This window comes from Silurus meridionalis, chromosome 2, assembly GCF_014805685.1.
Source record: "Silurus meridionalis isolate SWU-2019-XX chromosome 2, ASM1480568v1, whole genome shotgun sequence".
Lineage (NCBI taxonomy): Eukaryota > Metazoa > Chordata > Actinopteri > Siluriformes > Siluridae > Silurus > Silurus meridionalis.
Genome location: NC_060885.1, coordinates 2,415,395 through 2,431,412, shown reverse-complemented (window position 1 = coordinate 2,431,412; position 16,018 = coordinate 2,415,395). Strand labels below are relative to the sequence as shown.

At 41.4% G+C, this 16,018-nt stretch overlaps 1 protein-coding gene across 9 annotated transcripts in view; it reads left to right on the top strand.

Moving 5' to 3' along the window:
- Positions 1–15,603, top strand: part of LOC124376835 (teneurin-3) — a 664,771-nt gene extending 649,168 nt beyond the window's left edge. For all 9 annotated transcript variants that reach the window (XM_046836130.1, XM_046836154.1, XM_046836147.1 and 6 more), the window contains 6 exons: positions 1,418–1,593; positions 1,754–1,989; positions 3,475–3,771; positions 8,753–10,364; positions 10,565–10,695; positions 11,361–15,603. In XM_046836130.1, the coding sequence (XP_046692086.1) occupies positions 1,418–1,593; positions 1,754–1,989; positions 3,475–3,771; positions 8,753–10,364; positions 10,565–10,695; positions 11,361–12,119 (3,211 nt within the window). In that variant the 3' untranslated portion in view covers positions 12,120–15,603. The remainder of the gene's footprint in view (positions 1–1,417; positions 1,594–1,753; positions 1,990–3,474; positions 3,772–8,752; positions 10,365–10,564; positions 10,696–11,360) is intronic.
- Positions 15,604–16,018: the final 415 nt, after the last annotated feature.

Here is a 16,018-nt window from a genome sequence, read left to right as displayed (position 1 = left end):
CGGCTCTTTAACGCTCGACTCGTGGTAAACGGGTTATTCCTCGGGGAAAACCCATGATTGCACCTGATGCGTGCATTTAAACTGCCTTGGTGTAGGTTTCAGCACATTCAGCATCATAATGCAGCCACGTGACAGACAAAAACCTGCAGTCCTCAAAAAACTGTCATTTGATCTGGACGTGAACACGGGAGAAAAAGAAGAAGGGGGAAAGAATGGAAAAAAAGAAGAAGGGAAAAAGATGGGGTGAATGTGCTATGTTGCCAAAAATATTTGAAGTATGTTCTTCTGGTCTAATGTGAACATGCTCTGTGTGTGTGTGTGTGTGTGTGTGTGTGTGTGTGTGTGTGTGTAGAATTAGATTAGACCTGTCACTGACAGACGGCGTTTTCTGGCTCGCTGTAGGTTATAAAACTAATCTCATTTTTAATGGTGCTTCATCTTTCAACAGCAGGATTTATTATTCTCTCCGTACAGGACATGCAGGAATTTCACTCAGCACATCAGCCAGAGCACTCGCAACACACGTGCAAGAACATATAGAGTACAAAAAACACATTTACGCATTCGTCATACACACACACACACACACACTGTCAGGATGCAGTAGACTAATGGGAACCAAATGGAGGTGTGAATAAAGGACGTAGCAGACTGAAGTAAATATGTGCAGGTGTTCAGTTACGTGTAACATGTTTAGAAGGAACCGTGTGCTGTACAGGAATCTGAGAACAGACACAGAGACTATTCACTTCCTGAACACAGCACTGATTCTCATTGCTTTCAGGAGAAAAGACCGATGTGAGACGTCACCATGTGTCATTGTAGCCTCATTTGCATATTAATTGGGATGTCATGCTCTTTTGCATATCTGAAGGTGTAGGATGGGAAAGAAAGATTTTCTGAAGACGTTTAGAATGAGTGTGATAAGTTGTGATCGGGGATTCATTTTTGTGATTTGTCACTAAAAACAGTGGTGATTTGTGATTGGTCAACAGTAGCAGTGGTGATTAATGATTGGTGATTTATGATGATGAGAATCAGTGATTGGTCAACAGGAACAACATGAAGCAATTGAAAAAAGTAATTGGTCAATAGGAACCATTGTAATGAGTTACTGCACATCTGCAGCAATGAGAATCAGTGATTGGTCAATGGGAACAATTGTGAAAGGTTGAGGGTAAAAACTGTGATAATTAAATGGTGATTGGGGAGAATGGTGATCAGTGATTGGTCATATGGTATTAATTGTCGGTCATTGGGAACAATAGATCACCATTCTGCTCATTGGCCAAACACTGATAGGTCTCTGGGAATAATATTAATTAGTGATTGGTCATTGGGAACTGTAGTGATGACTCATGACTCGTGTGTGTGTGTGTGTGTGTGTGTGTGTGTGTGTGTATGTGTGTGTTTTCAGCTATGACAGTGAGGGACGGCTGACAAACGTCACCTTCCCTACAGGTATTATCACCAGTCTGATTGAGGAGATGGACCGAGCGCTCACAGTGGACATCGAGACCTCCGGGAGAGACGATGACGTTAGCATCACCACTAACCTCTCCTCCATCGACTCTTTCTACACCCTTGTACAAGGTAAAAAAAAATAACACTTCCCGTCCATGTTCTTTATCATTTTATTCATTTATTAATTTGTTTTTTTCTCTATCGAAGTTGATAAGACCAAAAGAAGATTTAACTCCTCTGGAGACTCCTTTGATTGAGCTGTTCCTAATCATCTGATCTTCTTCAACAGATCAGTTGAGGAACAGTTATCAGGTGGGTTATGACAGCTCTCTGAGGGTCATTTACGCCAACGGTATGGACTCGCACTACCAGACCGAGCCTCACATCCTGGCGGGTGCAGCGAACCCTACAGTGGCCCGGAGGAACATGAGCCTGCCTGGAGAAAACGGCCAGAACCTGGTGGAGTGGAGATTCAGAAAAGAGCAGACTCGAGGCAAGGTCATAGTGTTCGGACGAAAGCTGAGGGTGAGCTTCTCGAATTCTCTTGAAACTTGTTTAAAGCGGTGTTTCTGACACACATGTAGTCATGCTGAAAAATATAGGAATCAATTCCTCCTGCTCGACAGAAGGAAAGTCACGCTGAAGGATGTTTCACACACAGCTGAATGAAAAACTTTACAAACCTGTCTCAGGTTTAAATATTCGATCGTTGAGTGATGAGTGTTAGTGTTCTAATACCAGGTGGGTGAAGCAGAAAAAACAATAGCTCTAAGTGTGTTTAGACTTTTGGTTTTTTGCAGGCAGTGGAAAGAGAATTATTTAACTACTTGAGGAAATTCAAAAGGCTTTTAAACCGGTGCGAAGGTTAGGGTTTGCGATTTCTCCTTTTTTTTCCTTTTCTTTTTTTTGCTCTAATGTGGGCTTTTTGAAAGGAACCCCTTCAGGCATTTCCACCTTTCTGACTCCTTTTATTCTACTGGATAGTCTGGAGGGTTCCTGTTCTCCGTACAGTTATTTATTTCTTTTTTTTTTCCCCCTGTGTGGTGTTTTATTCGGTTGCTCGAAGCTAATGGTTTCAATTTTATGCCCGTGTAACTTAAACAAAAAACTCAATATGCCAATATAAATGATAGTAACAACAATGGCACAACTACAGTTTGAATTCAGTATCTGGTGGATTTGTTGTTGGGAGGAATGGAGATTTCTGGTTGGTCATTAGGAACATCGGTAATTATGGATTGGTCCATCAAAACAACAGCAATCAGCCATTCATTATCAGGAATAATAGCATCAGTGATTGCTCATTCAGAACACTGGTGATTAGTGATTAATTACTAGGAACAATTATTACTGAATGGTGATTAGTGATTCTTCAGTGGGGACAATAGTGATCAGTAAATACGTCAGGAAAAATTGCTTTAATGATTAGTCAATAGGAATGTGAACAATGTTTATGAGTTATTGGGCATTGGGAACAGTGGTGATCTGTGATTGGTTATTGGGAACAGTGGTGATCTGTGATTGGTTATTGGGAACAGTGGTGATCTGTGATTGGTTATTGGGAACAATGGTAATCTGTGATTGGTTATTGGGAACAATGGTGATCTGTGATTGGTTATTGGGAACAATGGTGATCTGTGATTGGTTATTGGGAACAATGGTGATCTGTGATTGGTTATTGGGAACAGTGGTGATCTGTGATTGGTTATTGGGAACAATGGTGATCTGTGATTGGTTATTGGGAACAATGGTGATTTATGATTAATTATTGGGAATATGAGTGATTGTTCCCGTTGACTAATGATGATCAGTGATTAGTTACTGGTAAATATTATGATCAGTGATTTATTGGTAACAATGGTGATCAGTGATTAATTGTTGTGACAATGGTGATTAATAATCGGCCATTGGAAACCTTGATGATTAGTGGTTAGTCATTGTAAGCAGTGAAATTCCGTACCCTGAAGGTTTTAAATCAGTATCCATTGTCCTTGTATTTGCATGTAACAGGTAAACGGGAGGAACCTGCTGTCGGTGGATTACGACCGAACTCTGAGGACGGAGAAGATTTACGATGATCACCGTAAGTTCCTGCTGAAGATCGTGTACGACACGGCGGGTCACCCTACACTGTGGGTTCCCAGCAGTAAACTCATGTCGGTGAACCTGACCTACTCGAGCAGCGGTCAGGTGACAAGCATCCAGCGAGGGGCCACTGTGGAGAGGGTGGAGTACGACAGCCAGGGGCGCATCATCTCCAGAACCTTTGCTGATGGCAAGTCGTGGAGCTACACTTACCTGGACAAGGTGAGTTCAGTATTTAAAAAATAAATTAGGATAAGATTGGATTAGATTATTAAATCAATGATGCGTTGATGATAGAAACAAAAAATTAATAGTTACAGTCATTTTATTTCAGAGTGAGAATACTTTATCAATCCCCCAGGGAAACTGTTTGGTTGCAGTTGCTCACAGCAAAAAATGGAAGCAAAGATTAAAGTTAAATAAAAAATGTAGGGAAAAAAATGAAACAAATTAAGAAAAACAAACACAAATTTAAATAAATATACATATAAATAAATATTAAATATGTCATATTTCATAGATTTTATTACTATATAATGCTATAAAATTAATTAATTATTTAATTAAACAATCAAATCCATTCTAATTATTATTAATAATTATACCAAAATTCATAATAAAATAATGATATACTCAGTGTTTTATGCTGTGGAGTAAAACATCATTCAAAACAAAGTAAAAAAAATATTTAAAAAATTAAATGATGCAAAAAAAAAAGTATTTTAACAGCAGTAGTATTTTAAAAAAATGTATAGCAAAATATAAAAAATATATTTTAAGAGGGAATTATTATCTATTGTTAGCAAATGAAAGAATGCAGTGCAGAGCGGATGAAAGTCTTCCCCTGCAGTGTGAGATTAAAGTGGGAATGAACAGGAACGAAGGAGAACGTGTGATCAGTGACCTTCTAGTGCTGATAAAGTTTAGGTTTGAAGTTGGCCAGGGTCATGTGGGTTCAGGAACACACTCGTTTGTAGTCAGCAGACTCCACCTGAGATTTGACTGGAGCTCAGAGTGACCACGGGCGCTCAGCTGGAGATTTATCAGAGGTGCTGACTTCTTAATTTTCTACTAAGGATAGAAAGGGCACACTAATGGTCCTGCCCCAGCGTTACCAAAATACTATTGAAGGGAAGCAAAACGTGTTTTATAGGACAAAGACCTGGAAGTACTTTAACTTTTTTTAGGTTTATAAATTTTCCTTTTGAATTATTGAGACTTTTGTGGTTTCATTGGTTGCCATGGAGAGAAGAGGAGGAGGAGCAGGAAGAGAAGAAGAAGAAATAAAAGGCTGTTTGTTCACTGGACAGCTTTAGGAGTGCTGTACAGAAAGACTTATGGGTAAAAAAATGAGGCTCGAGGGAAAAGTCAGGGTTTAAAGGCCAAAAAAAGAAAGGGCTGGTGGGGTTGGGTGGGGATTGGGGGGTATTGTTAAAATTTGGTGAGAAAGTTCACAAGTTGGAAATGCAGGTTTGTAATTTTATTAGTGTTCTTCCTGTTTTATAGAATTTAGAATCATATAAAATTATTTCCTATTTTGCTTTGAGAATGTTGATGGAGAAGTATAGAGAAGGTCAGAAGGAATTGCATTGTGTGTTTGTGGATTTAGAGAAAGTGTACGACAGGGTGGAGAGAGGAGTTGTGGTATTGTGTGAGGAAGTCTGGTGTGTCAGAGAAGTATGTGAGGGTGGTGCAGGACATGTATGAGGACAGTGTGACAGTAGTGAAGTGTGCATTAGGAACGACAGTCTGGTTCAAGGTCGAGGTTGGACTGCATCAAGGATCTTTCCTGTTTCCTGTTGAAGGACGAGGTCAGACAGGAGTCTCTGTGGACTATGATGTTTGCGGATGATATTGTGATTTGTGGTGAGAGTAGGGAGCAGGTTGAGAAGATCCTGGATAGGTGGAGGTACACGCTGGAGAGAAGGGGAATGAACGTCAGTAGGAGTAAGACAGAGTACATGTGTATGAATGAGAGGGAGGGCAGTGGAGGGGTGCAGTTGCAGGGGAAGAGGTGGAGAAGGTGGAGTAGTTCAGGTACCTGGAGTCAACAGTGCAAAGTAATGGAGAGTGTGTTAGAGAAGTGAAGAAAAGAGAGGAACCAGACTCAAAAGCAGAACCTCATCCTCCTTTGGGTGACACCAAGAGTGTGATTATAGTCTTTAAACAATGCAGAACACTGGAGAGTGAGAACTAACATGAGCACTGGAGTGTAAGATTATGAGTGATGATCTTTCTACAGTCTTATACAGTCATTTGAGATTATGAAACCAGGAGCTACTGAGCAACTCATAAAATAGCTCAACATTTCAGATCATCACAGATCCAGTGTGTTAGAGAAGTGAAGTAAAGAGTGCAGGCAGGGTGGAGTGGGTGGAGAAGAGTGATAGAAGGAGTGATTTGTGATAGAAGAGTATCTGTGAGAGTGAAAGGGAAAGTTTATAGGACTGTGGTGAGACCTGAGATGTTGTATGGATTAGAGACAGTGGCATTGAGTAAAAGACAGGAGGTGGAGCTGGAGGTAGCAGAGCTGAAGATGTTGAGGTTTTCATTAGGAGTGACGAAGATGGAAAGGATTAGAAATAAGTTTATTAGAGGGACAGCGCATGTAGGACGTTTTGGAGACAAGGTGAGGGAGGTGAGATTAAGATGGTTTGGACATGTGCAGAGGAGGGACATGGGGTATATCAGTAGGAGAATGCTGAGGATAGAGACACCAGGAAGGAGGAAAAGAGGAAGACCAAGGAGGAGGTTTATGGATGTGGTGAGGGAAGACATGCAGGCAGTTGGTGTGAAAGAGGCAGATGTAGAGGACAGGGGGTATGGAGACGGATGATCCACTGTGGCAGAATTTTTTATTGTGATTTTTTTCTATACTTTTTTCCTTGAATTGTACAATATTTAAAATAGGATTTATTTATAATTTCTTATCATCTTATGTTGTGACTTTTAGTTGTTTGGATTTGCATTTATGGCATTTGGCAGATGCTCTTATTCAGAGCAACTTATATTTATCTCATTTATACAACTGTTTGGGTTTGTAGGACTCAATAACCAGGATGTAAAATAACCAATCAACCATCACTGTAGAATCTATCAGTGGCTTCATCCCACATTCTGGCTTCACTCTGAGAAGTTCATATGGATCACTACATGCTTTTCAAAAGCAACAAGAGAGGGGCAGGAAATGAGAGTCCCACACATGTCCTCTTCTTACACTGTTATATTGTATATAAAATCTTTACACACTCATTGTACAACAACCCCTGCACTGCCCTGCCCTGCCACGCCCCTCCCCACCACGGGCACCAATGAAATTCCATTGTACGTTCCGAAAGGAATTGGATAATGTTGGATTGGATTTTTAATTGGATATTGGAATAGATATAAGATTGAATGTTAGATTGGATGTTTGAAAATATTGTGTACTTTATGGAATTGATCAGATTTGTTATTGGAGATTTGGATCATGTGTACACTTTGTGGGATTAAATAAATGAAGAAAATTAAGTAATAAGTTATTTTCTGCATCTCAAAATCAAGAAAACGCAGTTTTCTCCCTTTTCAGCTGGCAATATGAGATCAGAAAATGAAGAAGGCGTCATAAATCACATTTTGGTTTTCAACTGCTTATTAAAAAAACTAATAAACGCATCATACGCACCCATTTATAAATTCCCAAACCCTTTTATACTTTGTTCTTTTAAAAAATAGTTATTTTTTAAAATAAATATTTTTTCATTCATTATAATAAATAAATAAATACTAATAAACAAAATGCCCCAGAAACTTTATAAATTGTCAAGTAGATTTTTTATTTGTTTGATATAAAAAAGTTGAATAGTTTTTTTTAAATATACTTATTTATCATAAATTATTATTTTTTAATTCTTAAGTGAGTTTCTGTTTTTATTGTGCCTCTTTTGCCTTCTACACCTGTAACTTCTCCTATTTAGATATTTTAACTGTTTATTCGAGCTCATTTTTAAAAATAATTTTTAGACTTGGATTGATTACAGCTATTGATTCCTCAGTCGCTCATCTTTTAACGTTCATCACCACAGAATTACACTCGGACACTACAACGCTACAAATGAGACTCTCGAGTGTGAACGAGTACGACCACATCATTAACTTAATGGCTTTGAATGTGTAAGGAGGAGGCTATAAATTTAGTCAGGCTGATCGATAATTCCGGAGGGTAATCAATAGCTCGTTAGGCTGCGCTCGTTACACACTTCGGTCAGGATTTATATTACAGTAATGATGTTCAGGTAAGAAAAAAAAGTCAAAAAAATAAAAAGTTCAATAAAAGTGATTCTGATTTGTAAATCTGAAGAGGTTTGGGTTTTTTTCTTCAGGTTTCTATCAGTACGGTTCCTCCTGGTCACCACAGAGTCTGTCATTTTTTAATCAAATTTCAAGTCTTGTATTTTGTGGGATTTTTTTGCGTGAAGGAAATACAAGTGGAAAAACTACCCCAATGCCTGTAGATGCTTAATAACATCATCCAGATATGATTTGATGTGATTATCAGAAGAATCATTCTGGCAGGTTTCTGTTCAGGTTTTTTTTTTTCCACTTTCACAGCAGAGCAGGAATTGAAGCGATTTTATCTTTAATTTTTTTGGGGGGGGCAAGATAAATGATGTCGGGAGTTTCGTTGTTGGCTTTGTGTAGCAGGCCATACAGCTAGACTGCATATTTATCATTGCTATTTATGCTGTCCATCAAAAGCCCCCACAAACAGGCTCAGAATAAACATGAGACCTCTTTCGATCACAGATCACAGCTGACTTGCTGAGTAGGTGGTTTTAGCATACATCAGACTCTTATTAAAGATTCTGTTTGTGGTAGCGCAGGAAAAATAAAAATCCAGCCGACTTTTCAACCACCAGGTTTATCCGCTACAATATGTTGAGAGGGTTATTACCTGCTGCTTCGCTAAGTGATTATGACTTTCACCGAAGCTTACCTTATGAGATAAGTGCAGAGGCAAAGGCCAGTAATTTCAGAATACTTCAGAATTATGCATCCAAGCGTATTAAATTGTGCCAGGTTTAGAAAATGAAGACTCTGAAAGAGACCTCAATTAAACAAGGAAATCGGCACTGGAGCTGCATGTTAATACCTGCCTTTGCACGCTCCTTTGCATTTTAAACACTCATTAGAGTAATTAATTGCTTATTTTTTTCATTTCCAGTCCATGGTGCTCCTGCTCCACAGCCAGCGACAGTACATCTTCGACTTTGACCTACAAGACAGGCTCTCTGCCATCACCATGCCCAGTGTGGCGCGTCACACCATGGAGACCATTCGGTCCATCGGCTACTACCGCAACATCTATCATCCACCTGAGAGCAACGCCTCGGTCACCGTGGATTACACCGAGGACGGACAACTTCTCCGTGTGGCACACTTGGGCACTGGGCGCCGCATCCTCTATAAGTACAGGAGGCAGAACAAGATCTCAGAGATCCTGTATGACAGCACACGTGTGAGTTTCACGTATGACGAGACTGCCGGCGTTTTGAAGACGGTCAACTTGCAAAGTGAAGGTTTTATCTGCTCCATCCGATATCGCCAGATCGGCCCTTTAGTGGACAGACAGATCTTTCGATTCAGCGAGGACGGCATGGTCAATGCCCGCTTTGACTACTCGTATGACAACAGCTTCCGGGTCACCAGCATGCAAGGGGTCATTAACGAGACGCCGCTTCCCATCGACCTTTACCAGTTCGATGACATTTCTGGCAAAGTGGAGCAGTTTGGCAAGTTCGGAGTGATCTATTACGACATCAATCAGATTATCTCGACAGCAGTCATGACATACACTAAGCACTTTGATGTCCACGGCCGCATCAAAGAAATCCAGTATGAGATCTTCCGGTCCCTCATGTACTGGATCACCATCCAGTATGACAACATGGGCCGGGTCACCAAGCGCGAGATCAAGATCGGACCTTTTGCAAACACGACCAAATACAGCTATGAGTACGACGTGGATGGCCAACTGCAGACCGTTTACTTGAACGAGAAGATGATGTGGCGTTACAGCTATGATCTCAACGGCAACCTGCACTTGCTAAACCCGGGTAACAGCGCTCGCCTCACGCCGCTTCGTTATGATCTTCGTGATCGCATCACGCGCCTTGGCGACGTACAGTACCGGATGGACGAAGACGGATTCCTGCGCCAGAGAGGCACCGAGATCTTCGAGTACAACTCCAAAGGCCTACTGGTACGAGTCCATAGCAAGGCCAATGGGTGGACTATTCAGTATCGTTACGATGGATTGGGGAGGCGACTGGCATCCCGTAACAGCCTCGGCCAGCACCTTCAATACTTCTATGCCGACCTGAACTACCCTACACGTATCACCCATGTCTACAACCATTCCAGCTCAGAGATCACCTCGCTCTACTATGACCTCCAAGGCCACCTGTTTGCTATGGAGATTAGCAGTGGAGAGGAGTTCTACATCGCCTGTGACAACACCGGAACTCCACTAGCTGTCTTCAGCAGTAATGGGCTGCTACTTAAGCAGGTTCAGTACACTGCTTATGGAGAGATCTACTTTGACTCCAACCCTGACTTTCAGCTGGTAATTGGGTTCCATGGGGGATTGTATGACCCACTTACAAGGCTCCTTCACTTTGGAGAACGAGACTACGACATCCCTGCTGGCCGCTGGACCACTCCAGATATTAGCACCTGGACCAGAGTGGGAAAAGATCCTGCCCCATTTAACCTGTACATGTTCCGCAATAATAACCCTATTAGCAAAGTGCATGATGTCAAAGAGTATGTTACAGGTAAGGACAAGTATGATTTCTCTTTTTTCTGACTTCCATCTGCTGTTGTACCTTAGGTGCCTATCCCTGCCAGGCACATGGGATTAAAACAATATCAGAAGTGACATGATGTGTTATAAGAATGTAAAGGCTGAATGTTTAAATAGATTTTTTTAAACAACTAACAGTGCTTTATTAAAATGTCAAATGTCTGTCTCTAGATGTCAACATCTGGCTGGTAACATTTGGCTTCCATCTTCATAATGCCATCCCTGGATTCCCAATTCCTAAATTTGACCTTACACAGCCATCACTGGAGATGAGAAAGAGTCAGCTCTGGGATGATCTTCCGGTATTTAAAGCTTTTGTAATCTCTTCATTGCCACTGTTTTGGTTCGTTGTCGTGCTTCGAATGAGTGAAAAATCCTATTCTGTGGTGCTGTTCAGTTTATTGCCTGTGATTTATCCCATCAGTTAATTAACAAGTTTTTGAAGATTTTAATTAGATGTGTAAACTCAAAAGTGCTTCGGCCCTCCAGGATCTCAGTTTGACACATTTTCTACAGTTTTGCACTTCAGCTCACTCTAGCCTCAATAGTTGCTTAAAAGAAAGTGTTGCTTGGACTTGTTGGGTTGTTTTTTTTCCAAGATTCATGAGTAGAGACAGAGAGAGGCGAGAGGAAGCGAACCCACTATGGAATAATCACCATTATTCTAAAACAAGAATTTACTGTGCCGTATGTGGAGCTAATTACAGTACCAGCTGGTCAAACAACACACCATGGGCCATAATAAGGAGTCCAAATAGTGTTTCTTTGTTTTTGATACTTTTTGTTTCGTATTTGTTACTTCTGTTTTGCTTTGATAAAAAATTATGATGATCTTGTTTTCTTGACAAAATGTGATTTGAGCCTGCATTTCTAGTTTTAAACTAATTTGCTTCAGGCAGCCACTATACAAGTCTCTTGTCACGTTTTGCCCTTTTCCCTTATAATTGATTTCTCTTCCCTTTTGCAGGCCATCTCAGGCGTCCAGGAGGAGGTGACACGACAGGCCAAGGCGTTCTTATCTTTCGAGAGGATGCCGGAGATCCAGTTTAGCCGGCGCCGCAGTGCATGGGATAAACCCTGGCTGTGGTTCGCCACCGTCAAGTCGTTGATCGGTAGAGGCGTGATGCTTGCGATCACCAGCAAAGGCCAAGTTGCCACAAATGCCCTGAACATTGCCAACGAAGACTGCATCAAGGTGGCCGCGGTGCTGAACAATGCCTTCTACCTAGAAGACCTGCATTTCACAATTGAGGGTCGCGACACACATTACTTTATTAAAACAAGCCTTCCTGAAAGTGACCTGGGGGCCTTGCGGCTGACGAGCGGCCGGCGTAGCCTGGAGAACGGCGTGAATGTGACCGTGTCCCAGTCCACCACCGTAGTGAACGGGCGTACGCGGCGCTTCGCAGACGTAGAGCTACAGTACGGCTCGCTGGCGTTGCATGTACGGTACGGCATGACACTGGATGAGGAAAAGGCAAGAGTGCTTGAGCAGGCCAGGCAACGAGCTCTCGCAAGCGCATGGCAAAGAGAACAGCAAAGGGTCCGAGAGGGCGAAGAAGGTGCCAGGCTCTGGACTGAAGGTGAGAAACGGCAACTACTGAGCTCAGGAAAGGTTCTGGGCTATGACGGCTACTACGTCCTCTCTGTGGAGCAGTACCCCGAACTAGCCGACAGTGCCAACAACATCCAGTTCTTGAGGCAGAGCGAGATCGGGAAGAGGTAACAACCGACTGCACGGCGATGCTTTAGCTGGGAAGAAGCAACAACAACAGACTGTACTGTGCCTAGCTGCCTCTTTCGTTCACCGTGTAGAAAAGACCTGAGATAAGCTCTGAAACCCGACACGTCTCTCCCTCTGCAGCATCGACATGAACTCTTTCTGAAAGCACTCAATAAGAAATTTTTTTAAATAAAAAATAAATAAAAAAAACTGCTTTAGCTTGGTAGATGTAATGGACTGTTACTTAGCTGACAGTTTTCTCAGACTGAGGAGAGAAATAACGTGAAGAAATGACTCAAGCGCTCAGTACCGCCTCAGTTGCCTCACACTCTCTTACCCCAATACCCCCACTCTATACCGAATATACTCACTAATAGCCCCCTTCCCCATCACAGGGTAGACAGAAGCCGCCTCTATTTTACCGTGTACAAAAACCCTAAGAACATATTTCTTCACGCTGCAGCATCCGATGGACAAGCAAAGTTTCTCTGAAGGACTCTTGATAAATGATTTTTAAAAACTCTTCGGATCTTTTTTGTGCTTTTTTTGTATAAAATTCTTTAACGACGGTACGCATAACGGATTTAAAAAAAAGGAAGAAAAGAAAGGAACGTGTTTACAAAACCACTGCACTTGGCTAACGGACTAACGTGTACAGAGCCTCTGGGTCGCAACTTTCACTCGGGAAGTTCTTCTTGAAAAAAAATAAAATAAAAAAAAAAAATAAAAATTAAAAGTTTTGTGGATGTTGTGGGTACAGAGACGTACAGCCGTGAGAACTGAACGATCCTTTCCTGCTTCGCTTTCTTTTGAAGACGCTGTTACGATTCAAGTATTCAGTCGAGTCTGCGTGTTCGATGTCATTGCTGAACCAGCTGGCGGATGTAGAGTAGAGAGCAAAAACTAAAGTAAAAATTATATATCCTAACTGGCCTGTCTTTTGACAAGAGATGTGAGAGTTATCTTTATGAATTTTTTTTTAACTTAAAAAAAAAATCCACTTATCCATACATCAATATTAGTCTCAGAGAAAGTAATTTATGTACAGTGTTTATACATACAAAAAAAATACAAAAACAAAAATAAATCCTTAAGAATATTGACTTTCTTTTTACCGTCTTGTCATGCATTACTGTTTACACTTCATGAAGTTTAATATTTGATCTTATCAGAATTTATGGTAATGCTAATCAAAATAAAATCAGCTGTACTGTCTCATTAATCTCTGCATTTTCATCTCGTACTGTTTGTTTTGCACACGTTTTGTTTTTTATTTTTGTGGGTTTTTTTAAGCTCTTGGCCGGTTTCATTGCTTGCCTGCTTTTTCACTGTAATCGATGGAGGTGATGTACGCCGGATGTCGAGCTGCGGTTCAATAACAGCCTATAGATATTAGTTAGAAATAAAGCGGGATACAGATTCAAATGTTGGGTGTTTTCTGTTTACTCGCAGGAAACTACTCGGGGCTGTACTCTGTACATGTCATGTTTCAAACGCAGGTTAAGATTTTTTTTAAAAATCGATCACCTCAACTGGAACTATGGACTCGAGTCGTGACTTTTAGAAAAAGCATGGAAAACGGAGCAAATCGGATTCACAGGCAAAAAAATTAATGCGGGCGAGAAACGAAAAACTTCATTCACGTGCATCTCCTCACGGTTGAAAGTCGATTCGTTTTATAGCTCGATTTTGTTTGTCTATTTCTGAGGCCTTCAAAAAAAGAGAACGTACCTCGGTTTTTTTGTTGTTTTTGTTTTCCTTTTTTTACTTATTTACTTACTACGAAACTTATTTTTTTATTAATATGCGAATGAAAAAGGATGTGAAAAAGGGATAGTGGTCGGGCAGTTCCCCCGCAATGATGGTGATGGTGGGTTTGGAACTCTTTTCTGATCGTTGTGCTTTGTGTCAAGCGCTGTGCGTTTGGCTGCTCTGATCTTAGAAATGCCAAATTCTTTCCTTGTTTGACAATCCGGTTCCCACTGCAATTAAATGCGGTGACTTCGTACCCCTCCCTGAGGTGACACAGCAGCTCTGCACCCCTCACTCGGCTCCTGGAGGCGCTGCGGTGGCTTTGTGCCCCCCACTCCCCTCCTTGAGGTGTTGTGGCAGCTTCGTGCCCCCCACTCCCCCCCTTGAGGCGTTGCGCCGGCTTTGTGCCCCCCACTCCCCTTTTTTAGGCTTTGCAGCGGTATTGTGCCCCCGACTCCCCTCCTTGAGGTGTTGCGGCGGCTTCTTGCCCCCCACTCCCCTTCTTGAGGCATTGACATGGCTTCTTGCCCCCCACTCCCCTCCTTTAGGCGTTGCGGCGGTATCGTGCCCCCCATTCCCTTCCTTGAGGCATTGCGGCGGTATCGTGCCCCCCACTCCCTGCCTTGAGGCGTTGCGGCAGCTTCATGCCCCCCCACTCCCCTCTTTGAGGTGTTGCGGTGGATTCACACCCCTCGAGCAGTTAACGAATTATAAAAGCAGCTACATTTTGAGCACACGTCACGTCGCACAGAACGCCATTTCTTTGGCACTTACCGCGATACACGATTCTTACGAAGGCCATGGCGGTTAGCAAATAGGGAACGGTTGGCAAGAAAAGAACAAGGTGATCAAGGTTTTCTTTGCCATATGTTGCATGCGTATGATGTAAAACTGCCTATCTGAAACCATTTCACCCACTTTAAAGGTCATGTTCAGAAGCCGGGTGTTTGAACGCACTGCTTTGATGGATTATTTACTGTATCTGCTTCTACTCCAGCTCATTATGGATGTGTGTGAAAATGTACTGAATGTTTTCTTTCTCCATCTCCATCTCCATGGCTCCTCTCTGTCTCGTAGCTCTGTACGGCCTCATGCAGGTCCCTCAAAGTTTTAAAGTAGGATGTAAAAAAAAGAAAAAAACTATATGCCTTGTTTATATGCATTTTTTCTGTTTTATGGGAAAGATTTTTTTTTTTACAGATATGTTCCTTTTTGTACTATTTAAAAAAAAGGTAAAAAGGTAAAAAGCGGGCGTGAGGAAGAACTGTCTCACGGTCTGCTAGTGAAGGGACTACGGATGCGCCACACTCATGTTTCTGTTTGTTTTTGAGCGACAGATCTTGAGGTTTTCTTGTTTGTTTGCTTGATAAGGTACAGAAAATAAATGTCTGGAGTGCAATTAAGAGACTGGATACACGTTAACGAGACTTCGGGACGTCAAAAAGCATTGAGTTTAATGCACTGTTCAATCCAATCTAAATTTCAGTCTGATAACACATGTTTTACTGCCACAGAAGTTGGAAAGGAAGCAGGAACCTCCGACTTGTTCATCTGATGTATTAACTACTGACAGAAGCAACGTGTGAAACACGTGTGAAAATGTGTATCCAGACCTTTAAGTGCAAATGTAAACTAATCTCAAGTAGGTCGATGCTGGACCCATTTACATTTTTACTTTGCAACATGTTAATGCTCCACAGACGCCAATCATTTAAATAAAAACATAATACTCATAGTGTTTCTGCTCTCGTCTTTTACTTATTTGTTTGTTTGTTTATCACTGTAACTGAAAGTGGACAGCAGCGATGTTTGATTGTAGTGTAAAAAATAAGTTTTATACATACATACATATATATACACACACACATACAGTAGGGCAAAAAGTATTTAGTCAGCCACCAATTGTGCAAGTTCTCCCACTTAAAAAGATGAGATCTGTAAAGCCTGTAATTATCATCATCGGTACACTTCAACTATGAGAGACACAATGAGAAAGAAAAATCCCGAAAATCACATTGTCTGATTTTAAAATAATTTATTTGCAAATTATGGTGGAAAATAAGTATTTAGTCAATAACAAAAGTTCATCTCAATACTTTGTTATATACCGTTTGTTGGCAATGACAGAGATCAAACATTTTCTGTGAGGC